The sequence below is a fragment of the Babylonia areolata genome, chromosome 12, assembly GCF_041734735.1.
Source record: "Babylonia areolata isolate BAREFJ2019XMU chromosome 12, ASM4173473v1, whole genome shotgun sequence".
NCBI classification, from domain to species: Eukaryota; Metazoa; Mollusca; class Gastropoda; order Neogastropoda; family Buccinidae; genus Babylonia; species Babylonia areolata.
Window position 1 is genome coordinate 15,559,921 of NC_134887.1, and position 15,000 is coordinate 15,574,920.

The 15,000-nt window shown below is 47.6% G+C and overlaps 1 protein-coding gene across 1 annotated transcript in view; it reads left to right on the forward strand.

The window, feature by feature from the left end:
- The window catches only part of LOC143288403 (lactase/phlorizin hydrolase-like), a 68,614-nt gene that overhangs the window by 35,531 nt on the left and 18,083 nt on the right, over window positions 1-15,000 (forward strand). The window contains exons 20-25 of the mRNA XM_076596833.1: window positions 734-864; window positions 1,721-1,978; window positions 3,004-3,187; window positions 11,775-12,017; window positions 12,741-12,876; window positions 14,484-14,668. Of these exons, the coding sequence (XP_076452948.1) occupies window positions 734-864; window positions 1,721-1,978; window positions 3,004-3,187; window positions 11,775-12,017; window positions 12,741-12,876; window positions 14,484-14,668 (1,137 nt within the window). The remainder of the gene's footprint in view (window positions 1-733; window positions 865-1,720; window positions 1,979-3,003; window positions 3,188-11,774; window positions 12,018-12,740; window positions 12,877-14,483; window positions 14,669-15,000) is intronic.

Here is a 15,000-nt window from a genome sequence, read left to right on the forward strand (position 1 = left end):
CCCAGGTAAACATCCACCCGACCTGAAGGCCGTACCCTCCCATCCACCCACCCAGGTAAACATCCACACGACTTGAAGACCATATTCACCCATCTACCCACCCAGGTACACAGCCACACGACTTGAAGGCCATATCCACCCATCTACCCCACCCAGGTAAATATCCACACGACTTGAAGACCATATTTACCCATCTACCCACCCAGGTAAACATCCACACGACTTGAAGACCATATTCACCCATCCACCAACCCAAGTAAACATCCACCCGACTAGAAGACTAGATACACACCTATCCACCCATCCAGCTACACACCCACACGACCCGAGAAGCAGATTCCCCTCTCCGATCAAGAAGACCTCATACCCACCCATCCACCCACCCAGCCTAACATCCACCCGACTAGAAGACCAGTTACCCACCCGTCTGCCCACCCAGGGAGACAAAAACCAGACCCGAAAACCAGATTCCCCTCTCCGATCCAGAAGACCACATGCCCACCCATCCATCCAACCAGCCAAACATCCACCCGATTAAAAGACCAGATACACACCCAGGCAGACATCCACCCGACTAGACGACCAGATACCTACCCATCCACCAACCCAGGCAGACATCCACGCGACCAGAAGACAACACACCCAGCCACTCACCCAGCCAACCAACCGAACAACCAACCATCCTTCCTTAGTACCTACCAACCAGCTAATTATTAATTCTGTTGGCTGACAGGCAAAGGGGAGAGCAACTGGGACGCTTTCACGCACGCGGGCGGCCATATTGATGACGACAGTTCCGGTGACGTTGCCTGTGACAGTTACCACAAGTACATGGACGACGTTCGGATGTTGCAAGACCTGGGGGTACGTTGTTTATTTGTTAGTTGACTGGTTGGTTGGTTGGTTGGTTAGTTGGTTAGTTAGCTGGTTGGTTGGTTGGTCGGTTGATTGGTTAGCTGGTTATTTGGTTGGTTGGTTGGTTAGCTGGTTGATTGGTTAGTTGGTTGGTTGATTGGTTGGTTAGCTGGTTGGTTGGTTGATTGGTTAGTTGGTTGGTTGATTGGTTGGCTGGTTGGTTAGTTAGTTAGTGAGTGAGTGCGTCGGGCGTCGGTTAGTTAGTTAATTCGCTCATTTGTTCGTTCGTTTGTTAGTTAGCTAGCTAGCTAGTTAGTACGATTTTTAAAAGTCGAAAACATAGTTGTTGGTTTTTGTTTCATGCAGAAGCGATGTAGCGTTTACTTATGGATCAGTCCGCACGCTTTTGTGACACCCTCCTTGAAAGCGAAACTTTCAATCTGAGGGTCCCAGGTTCGAATCTCGGTAATGGCGCCAGGTGGGTAAAGGGTGGAGATTTTTCCGATCTCCCAGGTTAACAATTGTGCAGACCTGCTTGTGCCTGAACCTCCTTCGTGTGTATACGCAAGCAGATGATCAAATACGGACGTTAAAGATCCTGTAATCCATGTCAGCGTTCGGTGGATTATGGAAACAAGAACATACGCAGCATGCACAACCCCGAAAATGGAGTATGGCTGCCTACATGGCGAGGGTAAAACGGTCATACACGTAAAAGCCCATTCGTGTACATACGGGTGAACGTGGGAGTTGCAGCCCACGAACGAAGAGGAAGAAGAGGAAGAAAGCGAAACCTGAAACTCGAAACTGTTCTCATTCATTGATAAAAAAAATTCGCTATCGTTTCAAAAAAAAAAAAAAAAAGGTGAACCACTACCGCTTCTCCATCTCCTGGTCGAGAGTCCTCCCAGACGGGACCCTGGGGTCCAGGAATCAGGCCGGGATACAGTACTACCACCGGCTGCTGGACGCCCTCGGGGAGGCAGGCATCGTGCCCATGGTGACTCTGTACCACTGGGACCTTCCTCAGGCCCTACAGCTACAGGGGGGCTGGCTCAACAGGTCCGTCGTGGCCCTGTACCGAGACTACGCGGACATGTGTTTTAGAGAGTTTGGCGACAAGGTGAGGTGTTCAGGGTAAGGGGTAGTGGGAAGGGTACGAGAGAGAGAGAGAGAGAGAGAGAGACAGACAGACAGACAGACAGACACAAAGGAAGAGAAGGAGAGAGAGAGAGAGAGAGAGAGAGAGAGAGAGAGAGAGAGAGAGAGAGACACATAGACATACAGCAACACAGACAAAAAGAGAGAAAAGGAGAGTCAGACAGACACAAAGAAAGAGAAGGAGAGGGAGAGAGAGAGGGGGGGACCGCAACGCAAACACACACACACACACACACACAGATAGAGAGAGAGAGACAGACAGACAGACAGACAGACAGAGAGAGAGAGAGAGAAAGAGTCAGAGACGGAGACAGAGTGACAAAGAGATGTAATATATATATATAGAGAGAGAGAAGTAGGTGGGGAATAGGAGAGAGAGAGGGGGGGGATGTTTAGAGTGTACGTGTGTTTGAAGGGAGGGAGATGGGGAGAAGAAGGGAGAGGTAAGAAGGGATGACAGAGAGAATGAGAAAAGCAATTTTCTTGTTTCGTTGTTTCGTTTCTACTTACTATCGTCCTTGAACGACTAAACCTTCGTTTAGAAACAAGAAGGGCAGGGGAGAGAAAGAGAGTGAGAAGGAGAGAGAGTGAATGGGGTCAACAGAGAGAAAGAGAACGGAATTTTAGTGTGTGTGTGTGTGTGTGTGTGTGTGTGTGTTTTCTACTTACTATAATCCTTGAACGACTAAACTTTTGTTTAGAAACAAGAAGGGTAGGGGAGAGAAGGAAGAGAAGGAGAGCGAGAAGGAGAAACAGAGCGGGGTTAAAACGTGCGTGGAGAAAGACAGAGTTAGGCGTGGAGGGGTGGGGAGGGCGGAGAGCAGAGTGTGAGGAGAAAGAAAGAAAGATGAAAAAAGAGAGTTCAAAATGTGTTTGCCGCGAAAGGACAACGCCTCTCAATCACACATTTGTGTTCCCCCCCTTACCCACAACCCCCCCCCCCACCTCTGCCACCACCACCACCACCACCACCACCACTACCACCAGGTGAAGTTCTGGATCACCTTCAACGAGCCCTGGGTGTTCACGGTGTCTGGGTACGGGACAGGAGAGATGGCTCCAGGGACGAAGAGGATCGCCACGGATCCTTACCTGGCCGCCCACCACGTGCTGCTGGCACACGCGGAGGCCTATCACCTGTACAATGACACCTACAGGACCACCCAGTCAGGTATGAAATGAAGGCCTACCACCTGTAAAATGACACCTACAGGACCACCAAGTCAGGTATTAGGCCACGCAGTCAGGTACGAAGGCCTATCACCTGTACAATGACACCTACAGGGCCACCCGCTCAGGTATGAAGTTGGGGCCTATCATCTTTTCAATGCCATTTAAAGGACCACCCAGTCAGGTATGAAAGTCTGTTACCTGTACAATGGCACCTACAGGACCACCAAGTCAGGTATGAAGTTGAGGCCTATCACCTGTACAATGGCACCTACAGGACCACCCAGTCAGGTATGAAGGCCTGTCACCTGTACAATGACACCTACAGGACCACCTAGTCAGGTATGAAGGCCTATCACCTGTACAATGACACCTACAGGACCACCTAGTCAGGTATGAAGGCCTATCACCTCAGGACCACCTAGTCAGGTATGAAGGCCTATCACCTGTACAATGACACCTACAGGACCACCCAGTCAGGTATGAAGGCCTATCACCTGTACAATGACACCTACAGGACCACCTAGTCAGGTATGAAGGCCTATCACCTGTACAATGACACCTACAGGACCGCCCAGTTAGGTATGAAGGCCTATCACCTGTACAATGACACCAACAGGACCACCTAGTCAGGTATGAAGGCCTATCACCTAAGGACCACCTAGTCAGGTATGAAGGCCTATCACCTGTACAATGACACCTACAGGACCACCCAGTTAGGTATGAAGGCCTGTCACTTGCACAATGACACCTACATGACTACCCAGTCAGGTATGAAGGCCTATCACCTGTACAATGACACATACAGGACCACCTAGTCAGGTATGAAGGCCTATCACCTGTACAATGACACCTACAGGACCACCCAGTCAGGTATGAAGGCCTGTCACCTGTACAATGACACCTACAGGACCACCCAGTTAGGTATGAAGGTCTATCACCTGTACAATGACACATACAGGACCACCCAGTCAGGTATGAAGGCCTATCACCTGTACAATGACGCCTACAGGACCACCCAGTTAGTTATGAAGGTCTATCACCTGTACAATGACACATACAGGACCACCCAATCAGGGTGAAGGCCTATCACCTGTACAATGATACATACAGGACCACCCAGTCAGGTATGAAGGCCTATCACCTGTACAATGACGCCTACAGGACCACCCAGTTAGGTATGAAGGCCTATCACCTGTACAATGACACATACAGGACCACCCAGTCAGGTATGAAGGTCTATCACCTGTACAATGACACCTACAGGACCACCCAGTTAGGTATGAAGGTCTATCACCTGTACAATGACACATACAGGACCAACCAATCAGGGTGAAGGCCTATCACCTGTACAATGACACCTACAGGACCACCCAGTTAGGTATGAAGGCCTATCACCTGTACAATGACACCTACAGGACCACCCTGTCAGGTATGAAGGCCTGTCACCTGTACAATGACACCTACAGGACCACCCTGTCAGGTATGAAGGCCTATCACCTGTACAATGACACATACAGGACCACCCTGTCAGGTATGAAGGCCTATCACCTGTACAATGACACCTACAGGACCACCCAGTCAGGTATGAAGGCCTATCACCTGTACAATGACACATACAGGACCACCCTGTCAGGTATGAAGGTCTATCACCTGTACAATGACACCTACAGGACCACCCAGTTAGGTATGAAGGTCTATCACCTGTACAATGACACATACAGGACCAACCAATCAGGGTGAAGGCCTATCACCTGTACAATGACACCTACAGGACCACCCAGTTAGGTATGAAGGCCTATCACCTGTACAATGACACCTACAGGACCACCCTGTCAGGTATGAAGGCCTGTCACCTGTACAATGACACCTACAGGACCACCCTGTCAGGTATGAAGGCCTATCACCTGTACAATGACACATACAGGACCACCCTGTCAGGTATGAAGGCCTATCACCTGTACAATGACACCTACAAGACCACCCAGTTAGGTATGAAGGCCTATCACCTGTACAATGACACCAACAGGACCACCTAGTCAAGTATGAAGGCCTATCACCTCAGGACCACCTAGTCAGGTATGAAGGCCTATCACCTGTACAATGACACCTACAGGACCATCCAGTTAGGTATGAAGGCCTATCACCTGTACAATGACACCTACAGGACCACCCAGTTAGGTATGAAGGCCTATCACCTGTACAATGACACCTACAGGACCATCCAGTTAGGTATGAAGGCCTATCACCTGTACAATGACACCAACAGGACCACCTAGTCAGGCATGAAGGCCTATCACCTGTACAATGACACCTACAGGACCACCTAGTCAGGCATGAAGGCCTATCGCCTGTACAATGACACCTACAGGACCACCCAGTTAGGTATGAAGGCCTATCACCTGTACAATGACACCTACCGGACCACCTAGTCAGGTATGAAGGCCTATCACCTGTACAATGACATCTACAGGACCACCCAGTCAAGTATGAAGGCCTATCACCTGTACAATGACACCTACAGGACCACCTAGTCAGGTATGAAGGCCTATCACCTGTACAATGACACCTACAGGACCACCTAGTCAGGTATTAAGGCCTATCACCTGTACAATGACACCTACCGGACCACCTAGTCAGGTATGAAGGCCTATCACCTGTATAATGACACCTACAGGACCACCCAGTCAAGTATGAAGGCCTATCACCTGTATAATGACACCTACAGGACCACCCAGTCAGGTATGAAGGCCTATCACCTGTACAATGACACCTACAGGACCACCTAGTCAGGTATGAAGGCCTATCACCTGTACAATGACACCTACAGGACCGCCCAGTTAGGTATGAAGGCCTATCACCTGTACAATGACACCAACAGGACCACCTAGTCAGGTATGAAGGCCTATCACCTAAGGACCACCTAGTCAGGTATGAAGGCCTATCACCTGTACAATGACACCTACAGGACCACCCAGTTAGGTATGAAGGCCTGTCACTTGCACAATGACACCTACATGACTACCCAGTCAGGTATGAAGGCCTATCACCTGTACAATGACACATACAGGACCACCTAGTCAGGTATGAAGGCCTATCACCTGTACAATGACACCTACAGGACCACCCAGTCAGGTATGAAGGCCTGTCACCTGTACAATGACACCTACAGGACCACCCAGTTAGGTATGAAGGTCTATCACCTGTACAATGACACATACAGGACCACCCAGTTAGTTATGAAGGTCTATCACCTGTACAATGACACATACAGGACCACCCAATCAGGGTGAAGGCCTATCACCTGTACAATGATACATACAGGACCACCCAGTCAGGTATGAAGGTCTATCACCTGTACAATGACACCTACAGGACCACCCAGTTAGGTATGAAGGTCTATCACCTGTACAATGACACATACAGGACCAACCAATCAGGGTGAAGGCCTATCACCTGTACAATGACACCTACAGGACCACCCAGTTAGGTATGAAGGCCTATCACCTGTACAATGACACCTACAGGACCACCCTGTCAGGTATGAAGGCCTGTCACCTGTACAATGACACCTACAGGACCACCCTGTCAGGTATGAAGGCCTATCACCTGTACAATGACACATACAGGACCACCCTGTCAGGTATGAAGGCCTATCACCTGTACAATGACACCTACAAGACCACCCAGTTAGGTATGAAGGCCTATCACCTGTACAATGACACCAACAGGACCACCTAGTCAAGTATGAAGGCCTATCACCTCAGGACCACCTAGTCAGGTATGAAGGCCTATCACCTGTACAATGACACCTACAGGACCATCCAGTTAGGTATGAAGGCCTATCACCTGTACAATGACACCTACAGGACCACCCAGTTAGGTATGAAGGCCTATCACCTGTACAATGACACCTACAGCACCATCCAGTTAGGTATGAAGGCCTATCACCTGTACAATGACACCTGCAGGACCACCCAGTCAGGTATGAAGGTCTGTCACCTGTACAATGACACCTACAGGACTACCCAGTTAGGTATGAAGGCCTATCACCTGTACAATGACACCAACAGGACCACCTAGTCAGGCATGAAGGCCTATCACCTGTACAATGACACCTACAGGACCACCTAGTCAGGCATGAAGGCCTATCGCCTGTACAATGACACCTACAGGACCACCCAGTTAGGTATGAAGGCCTATCACCTGTACAATGACACCTACAGGACCACCCAGTCAGGTATGAAGGCATATCACCTGTACAAGGACACCTACAGGACCGCCCAGTCAGGTATGAAGGCCTATCACCTGTACAAGGACACCTACAGGACCACCCACTTAGGTATGAAGGCCTATCACCTGTACAATGACACCTACAGGACCACCCAGTTAGGTATGAAGGCCTATCACCTGTACAATGACACCAACAGGACCACCTAGTCAAGTATGAAGGCCTATCACCTCAGGACCACCTAGTCAGGTATGAAGGCCTATCACCTGTACAATGACACCTACAGGACCACCCAGTTAGGTATGAAGGCCTATCACCTGTACAATGACACCTACAGGACCACCCAGTTAGGTATGAAGGCCTATCACCTGTACAATGACACCTACAGGACCACCCAGTTAGGTATGAAGGCCTATCACCTGTACAATGACACCTACAGGACCACCCAGTTAGGTATGAAGGCCTATCACCTGTACAATGACACCTACAGGACCACCCAGTTAGGTATGAAGGCCTATCACCTGTACAATGACACCAACAGGACCACCTAGTCAAGTATGAAGGCCTATCACCTCAGGACCACCTAGTCAGGTATGAAGGCCTATCACCTGTACAATGACACCTACAGGACCACCCAGTTAGGTATGAAGGCCTATCACCTGTACAATGACACCTACAGGACCACCCAGTTAGGTATGAAGGCCTATCACCTGTACAATGACACCTACAGGACCACCCAGTTAGGTATGAAGGCCTATCACCTGTACAATGACACCTACAGGACCACCCAGTTAGGTATGAAGGCCTATCACCTGTACAATGACACCTACAGGACCACCCAGTCAGGTATGAAGGTCTATCACCTGTACAATGACACATACAGGACTACCCAGTTAGGTATGAAGGCCTATCACCTGTACATAGACACCAACAGGACCACCTAGGCAGGTATGAAGGCCTATCACCTCAAGACCACCTAGTCAGGCATGAAGGCCTATCACCTGTACAATGACACCTACAGGACCACCTAGTCAGGCATGAAGGCCTATCACCTGTAAAATGACACCTACAGGACCACCCAGTTAGGTATGAAGGCCTATCACCTGTACAAGGACACCAACAGGACCACCTAGTCAAGTATGAAGGTCTATCACCTCAGGACCACCTAGTCAGGTATGAAGGCCTATCACCTGTACAATGACACCTACAGGACCACCCAGTCAGGTATGAAGGCCTATCACCTGTGCAATGACACCTACAGGACCACCCAGTTAGGTATGAAGGCATATCACCTGTACAAGGACACCTACAGGACCGCCCAGTCAGGTATGAAGGCCTATCACCTGTACAAGGACACCTACAGGACCACCCACTTAGGTATGAAGGCCTATCACCTGTACAATGACACCTACAAGACCACCCAGTTAGGTATGAAGGCCTATCACCTGTACAATGACACCAACAGGACCACCTAGTCAAGTATGAAGGCCTATCACCTCAGGACCACCTAGTCAGGTATGAAGGCCTATCACCTGTACAATGACACCTACAGGACCACCCAGTTAGGTATGAAGGCCTATCACCTGTACAATGACACCTACAGGACCACCCAGTTAGGTATGAAGGCCTATCACCTGTACAATGACACCTACAGGACCACCCAGTTAGGTATGAAGGCCTCACTCCTGTACAATGACACGTACAGGACCACCCAGTTAGGTATGAAGGCCTATCACCTGTACAATGACACCTACAGGACCACCCAGTTAGGTATGAAGGCCTATCACCTGTACAATGACACCTACAGGACCACCCAGTCAGGTATGAAGGTCTATCACCTGTACAATGACACATACAGGACTACCCAGTTAGGTATGAAGGCCTATCACCTGTACAATGACACCAACAGGACCACCTAGTCAGGTATGAAGGCCTATCACCTCAAGACCACCTAGTCAGGCATGAAGGCCTATCACCTGTACAATGACACCTACAGGACCACCTAGTCAGGCATGAAGGCCTATCACCTGTACAATGACACCTACAGGACCACCCAGTTAGGTATGAAGGCCTATCACCTGTACAATGACACCTACAGGACCACCCAGTCAGGTATGAAGGCCTATCACCTGTACAAGGACACCAACAGGACCACCTAGTCAAGTATGAAGGCCTATCACCTCAGGACCACCTAGTCAGGTATGAAGGCCTATCACCTGTACAATGACACCTACAGGACCACCCAGTCAGGTATGAAGGCCTATCACCTGTACAAAGACACCTACAGGACCACCCAGTTAGGTATGAAGGCCTATCATCTGTACAATGACACCAACAGGACCACCTAGTCAGGTATGAAGGCCTATCACCTCAGGACCACCTAGTCAGGTATGAAGGCCTATCACCTGTACAATGGCACCTACAGGACCACCCAGTTAGGTATGAAGGCCTATCACCTGTACAATGACACCTACAGGACTACCCAGTTAGGTATGAAGGCCTATCACCTCAGGACCCCCCAGTCACTTATGAAGGCCTATCACCTGTACAATGACACCTACAGGACCACCCAGTTAGGTATGAAGGCCTATCACCTGTACAATGACACCTACAGGACCACCCAGTTAGGTATGAAGGCCTATCACCTGTACAGTGACACCTACAGGACCACCTAGTCAGGTATGAAGGCCTATCACCTGTACAATGACACCTACAGGACTACCCAGTTAGATATGAAGGCCTGTCACTTGTACAATGACCTCATTCATTCATTCACTCACTCTTCTCTTCACTTACTCCCTCCCTCACTCACTCTCTTATGGTACACCATTGGCAATAGAACTTTCCAGTTGATGTCAATAAAATGTCAAAGATGTTTAAGTGTTACTCACTCACTCACTCAATCACTCACTCACTCACTCATTCATTCATTCATTCACTCATTCCCTCATGTTTGACAACAGAACTTTGCAGTTGATGTCAATAGAATGTCAAAAGCACCAAAGTGTTCAAGTGTCACTCACTTACTCACTGACCCACCAACTCAATCATGTGTGACAACAGAACTTTGCAGTTGATGTCAATAAAATGTCAGTCAAAAGCATCAAAGTATCAAAGTGTCACTTACTCCCTGAACCACTCACTCACTCATAAGTCATCTTTGTTGAATCTGTCTTTTCTTAATTTAAAAAAAAGATTTTTATTATGCGACATTTCTTGAATATTACTGTTCTGCTTGGCCAGATTTCTTTTCACTTTTGCTTAATCATTGTTCGTGTAATTTGTTATTTGAAATTAGTTGCTTTTCTGTTCAGATGATTCTCTATAAACGCAGCATCATTTCATTTACTTAGGTACAAGTCCGTCAGTATCAGTATCAGTAGCTCAAGGAGGCGACACTGCGTTCGGTCAAATCCATATACGCTACACCACATCTGCCAAGCGGATGCCTGACCAGCAGCGTACGCCAACGCGCTTAGTCAGGCCTTGAAAAAAACAAAACAAAAAAAACCCCAACTTTACCACATACATTGTCGCCATGTGTCGTCCCCCCCCCCCCTTTTTTTTTTTTTTCAGTGTGACCACATGAGGAATTTTTTTGGGGGTGCCGGGGTCTTTCAGTATAAATAGCATCCCCGCCTTCTGGAAATTCTGTGCTAGAAATTTCCTCTTTTCTATCACTCTCTTTGTTTCTGCCTTTTTTTTTCTTCTTCCTTCACTGTTGTCTCCTTTTTCTGCCTTCCCAGTCCATCTCCCTTTCTTTTTTCAGGCAAGCCTTGACATCTTTTTTTTTTCTCTTTTCCGCAGTCTATGATGTACTATCTGTGCTGTTTTGCTCTGGCGATTAAGAAGTGAGATGTAAACACTGGGATGGGAACTAGCTGCCCATTCTGCAGTGTTATTTACCTATATGGCCTTTTTATGTATTTTTGAAGTATTGGTTGTTGCTTTTCCTTTCTTTACGATTTTTGGTAATCAGGGGATGATAGATTAAGCGGAATGGCTGGCGTCCTCAGCATGGCCTAGTTTTATTTGCCAAAAGGAGCTAAATGGTCTGGATACTGTGTCATGGACTGTGTTGAGTGGGTTTGTCTTAGTGTGTTTTTTTGTTTTGTTTTGTTTTTGTTTTGTTGTTGTTGTTGTTGTTGTTTTGTAGATGTCAGTTTTGTGTTACGCGCTTGAACATTTGTATGGTTTGACAGTCCTGATATCGCCATGTGCGCTCGGCTGGCTTATAAGCAACAAGAACAAGAACAAGAACGAGGAATTCTTGAATAAATCTTGACTTGACTTGACGTGACTTGAACTGACTTGACTTGACTTGACTTCACTCACTCACTCACTCACTCACTGACAGGCATCATCGGCATCACCCTGAACTGTGACTGGGCGGAGCCGGCGGACCCCATCAAGGCCGAGGACATCCGAGCTTCGGACGTGGCTCTGCAGACGTTCCTCGGGTGGTTTGCCCACCCCGTGCACGTGGACGGCGACTACCCCAACGTCATGAAGGACCAAGTCCTCAAGGTCAGCCTGGCTGAAGGGTACGCGGGGTCCCGGCTGCCGTCCTTCACCCCGGCGGAGAAGAGAAGGATTGCACGTGAGTCTCGTGGCTTTGTGTGTGTGTGTGTGTGTTTCTTTTTTTCTTTTTGTTGTTGTTGTTGTTGTTGTTGTTTTCTTAATCCTTAAAAAACAACAACAAAAAACCAGAAAACAAAACAAACAAAACAAAAAACAGTATGACTTTCAAGGAGGCCGTGAGGACTGATATATATATATATATATATATTTTTTTTTAATTCATTTATTTGTTCGTTCGATTATTTATTGATTTGTTTATTCAATATTTTATTAATGGGGGCAAATATTTGTTTGTTTATTTATTTATCTATTTATTTGTTTGTTTATTTATTCATCTATAAATGGACACAGATAGATAAATAAATAGATAAGACGAAAAACGGAGAAGTAAGACAGACACTACCACCAAAAATACACACATTTAGCGAACTTGTGCACACTCAAACATGTGTATAGCCAACACCCGCACACACTGGCACAGACAGACAGGCAGACAGACACAGACACAGACACACACACACACACACACAGAGGCAGACACACACAGACAGACAGACAGACAGACAGACACACACACACACACACACACACACACACACACCGCACCTTCTTAAAATCCCAGACAACAACAACAATCGTTCAGGTATTCACATTTAATGAATGGAATCTCCAACAACAAAGGTTCTTGTTTGTTTGCTTATTTGTTAATTTTTTATTGCTTTTTTTTTCTTTTCTTTATCAGACACCTCTGACTTTTTCGGTCTGAACCACTATTCCACCAACCTGGTGACTTACAAAGAGCCCACTACTATCAAGAACCAAAGCAGCTACTTCAACGACAGACATGTGTCGGAGCACAAGGATCCCAAATGGATAACGTAATTCTTTTTTCTTAAAATTTTTTTTTTTCCTCTTCTATCTTTTGTTTATTTTGTTTGTTTCGTTTTCTTTATTTTCCCTTTGATTGTTTATATATAAAGTCCAATTAGTTATAAATTATTATTTGATACTAGCAGTGGGTTTTCTCGTGGGCATGATTTTAGTTTGTTTGTTTTTGTTGTTGTTGGTGGTGGTGGTGGTGGTGTGTGTGTATGTGTGTGTGTGTGTGTGTGTTGTTGTTGTTGTTGTTGTTGTTGTTGTTGTTTTGGGGTTAAGCAATAGAAAGTTCAGTATCAACAGCAGTGGGCTTTCTTGTGGGCACGATTTCAGTTTGTTTTTGTTGTTGTTATTGTTGTTGTTGTTGGTGGTGGTGGTTTGTGTATGTGTGTGTGTTGTTGTAGTTGTTGTTGTTTTTTTTGGGGGGGGGTTGTTTTTTGTTTTTTTTAGCAATACAAAGTTCAGTATCAACAGTAGTGGTGATGACAGCAAGAGGAAGGACTTGCCCAGCACAAGTGGCACAAGCACAATGAAAGAAAGAAAGAGCACTGGCAGGTGTTTAACTCTCTCCATACGAACGGCGAAAGAGACGACGTTAACAGCGTTTCACCCCAATTACCACCATCAAAATATTGCAAGCGGAAGGCTCTTATACTGAAGAGGTGAATGTTGACAAAGAATACCACAATTCTGACGACGGAAGCTAAAGGTTGGGTCATTCAGACACCCACTGGACATCCGAGGGGTCTGTGTAGAGGAGAAGAGAGGACTGGCCGTACTGAGTGAGTTAAACAGGAGGCACACGTATGAGAGTAGAGGATGGGGGAAGGAGGAACAGTGGCAGCAGCAAATGCAACAGCAATACATGTAACGGTAAAAGCAGCAGCAGCAGCACTTTGTAGAAAAAATTGAGAGCAGGGGTGAAGGGGTAAGGCCTCAGAGTGGAGAATCTTTTTGTTGTTGGTGTTTTGGGTTTTTTTCTGTTGTTGTTGTTTTGTTTGTTGTTTTTTTTAGTTGTTGTTGTTGTTGTTGTTTGTGTGTTTGTTTGGGAGGGGGGTGTTTTTTTTGTTTTGTTTTGTTTTTGTTTTTTGTTGTTGTTTTTTTTTGGGGGGTGGAGGGTATGGGGGGTGGTTGTTTGTTTTGAGGGGTTTCTGCGTGTGTGTTCTGGGGTTTTTTTGTGTGTTTTTTTTTTCGGGGGGGGGGGGGGGGGGGGGGGGTTCTGCCTTTGTTGTCGCTGGTTTTTTTTTGGTTTTTTTGTTTGTTGTTGTTGTCGTTTTGTTTTTGGTGTGTAAGGGGCTTTTGTTTTTGGGGTTTTTTTTTTGTGTGTGTGTGTGTTTTTGTTGTTGTTTTTTTTATCGTGACCTAATTTAACTTTCCATATCTTCCGTGAGAGAGCAAAAACGGAGCCCGAACGGCTGTGTGTTTGTAGGGGTATGGTGGGGAGAGGGTTGTGGGGGCGGGGGATTGGGGGGGTAATGGGGGGTCAGGTGGGACTCTTTTTTGGGGTTTTGTTGTTGTTGTTGCTGTTGTTTTATTGTTGTTGTTGTTGTTGTTTTTATTTGACCCTGGGGACGATTTTGGGGTGGGGGTGTTTTGTTGCTGCCTCCAGGTCTGGGTCGTCCTGGTTGACGGTGGTGCCTTGGGGCCTCCGGAAGATGGTGAACTGGGTGAGGCGTCAGTACGGGGACCTGCCCATCTACATCACGGAGAACGGGCTGTCGGATCGTAACGCCTCCATCTCTGACCTGCACAGGGTCTACTACTATCGCTACTACGTCAATGAGCTGCTCAAAGGTTTGGGTGGGGGAGGGGGAAGGGTTGGAAGGGGGAGGGGAGGGGACAGGAAGTTGGGTGGGGGTGGGGGGGTAGGGATGTGGGTGGAGAGGGGGTGAGGGTGTGGGAGATGTGTGTGTGTGTGTTCTGAGTGTTGGTGGTGGGGTGGAGTGCTGTATCGCCAGCAGCAGAAGGTCAACTACAATCGCTACTACGTCAACCAGCTTCTCAAAGGTTTGGGAGTTTAGCGGGAGGGGTATGGGGGGGTCGGGGTTGCGGGGGGGGAGTGGAGGGGTCTGGGGGGGGGGAGGGGACAGGGAGTTGTAGGGTGGGGGCGGGGATGGGTGGAGATG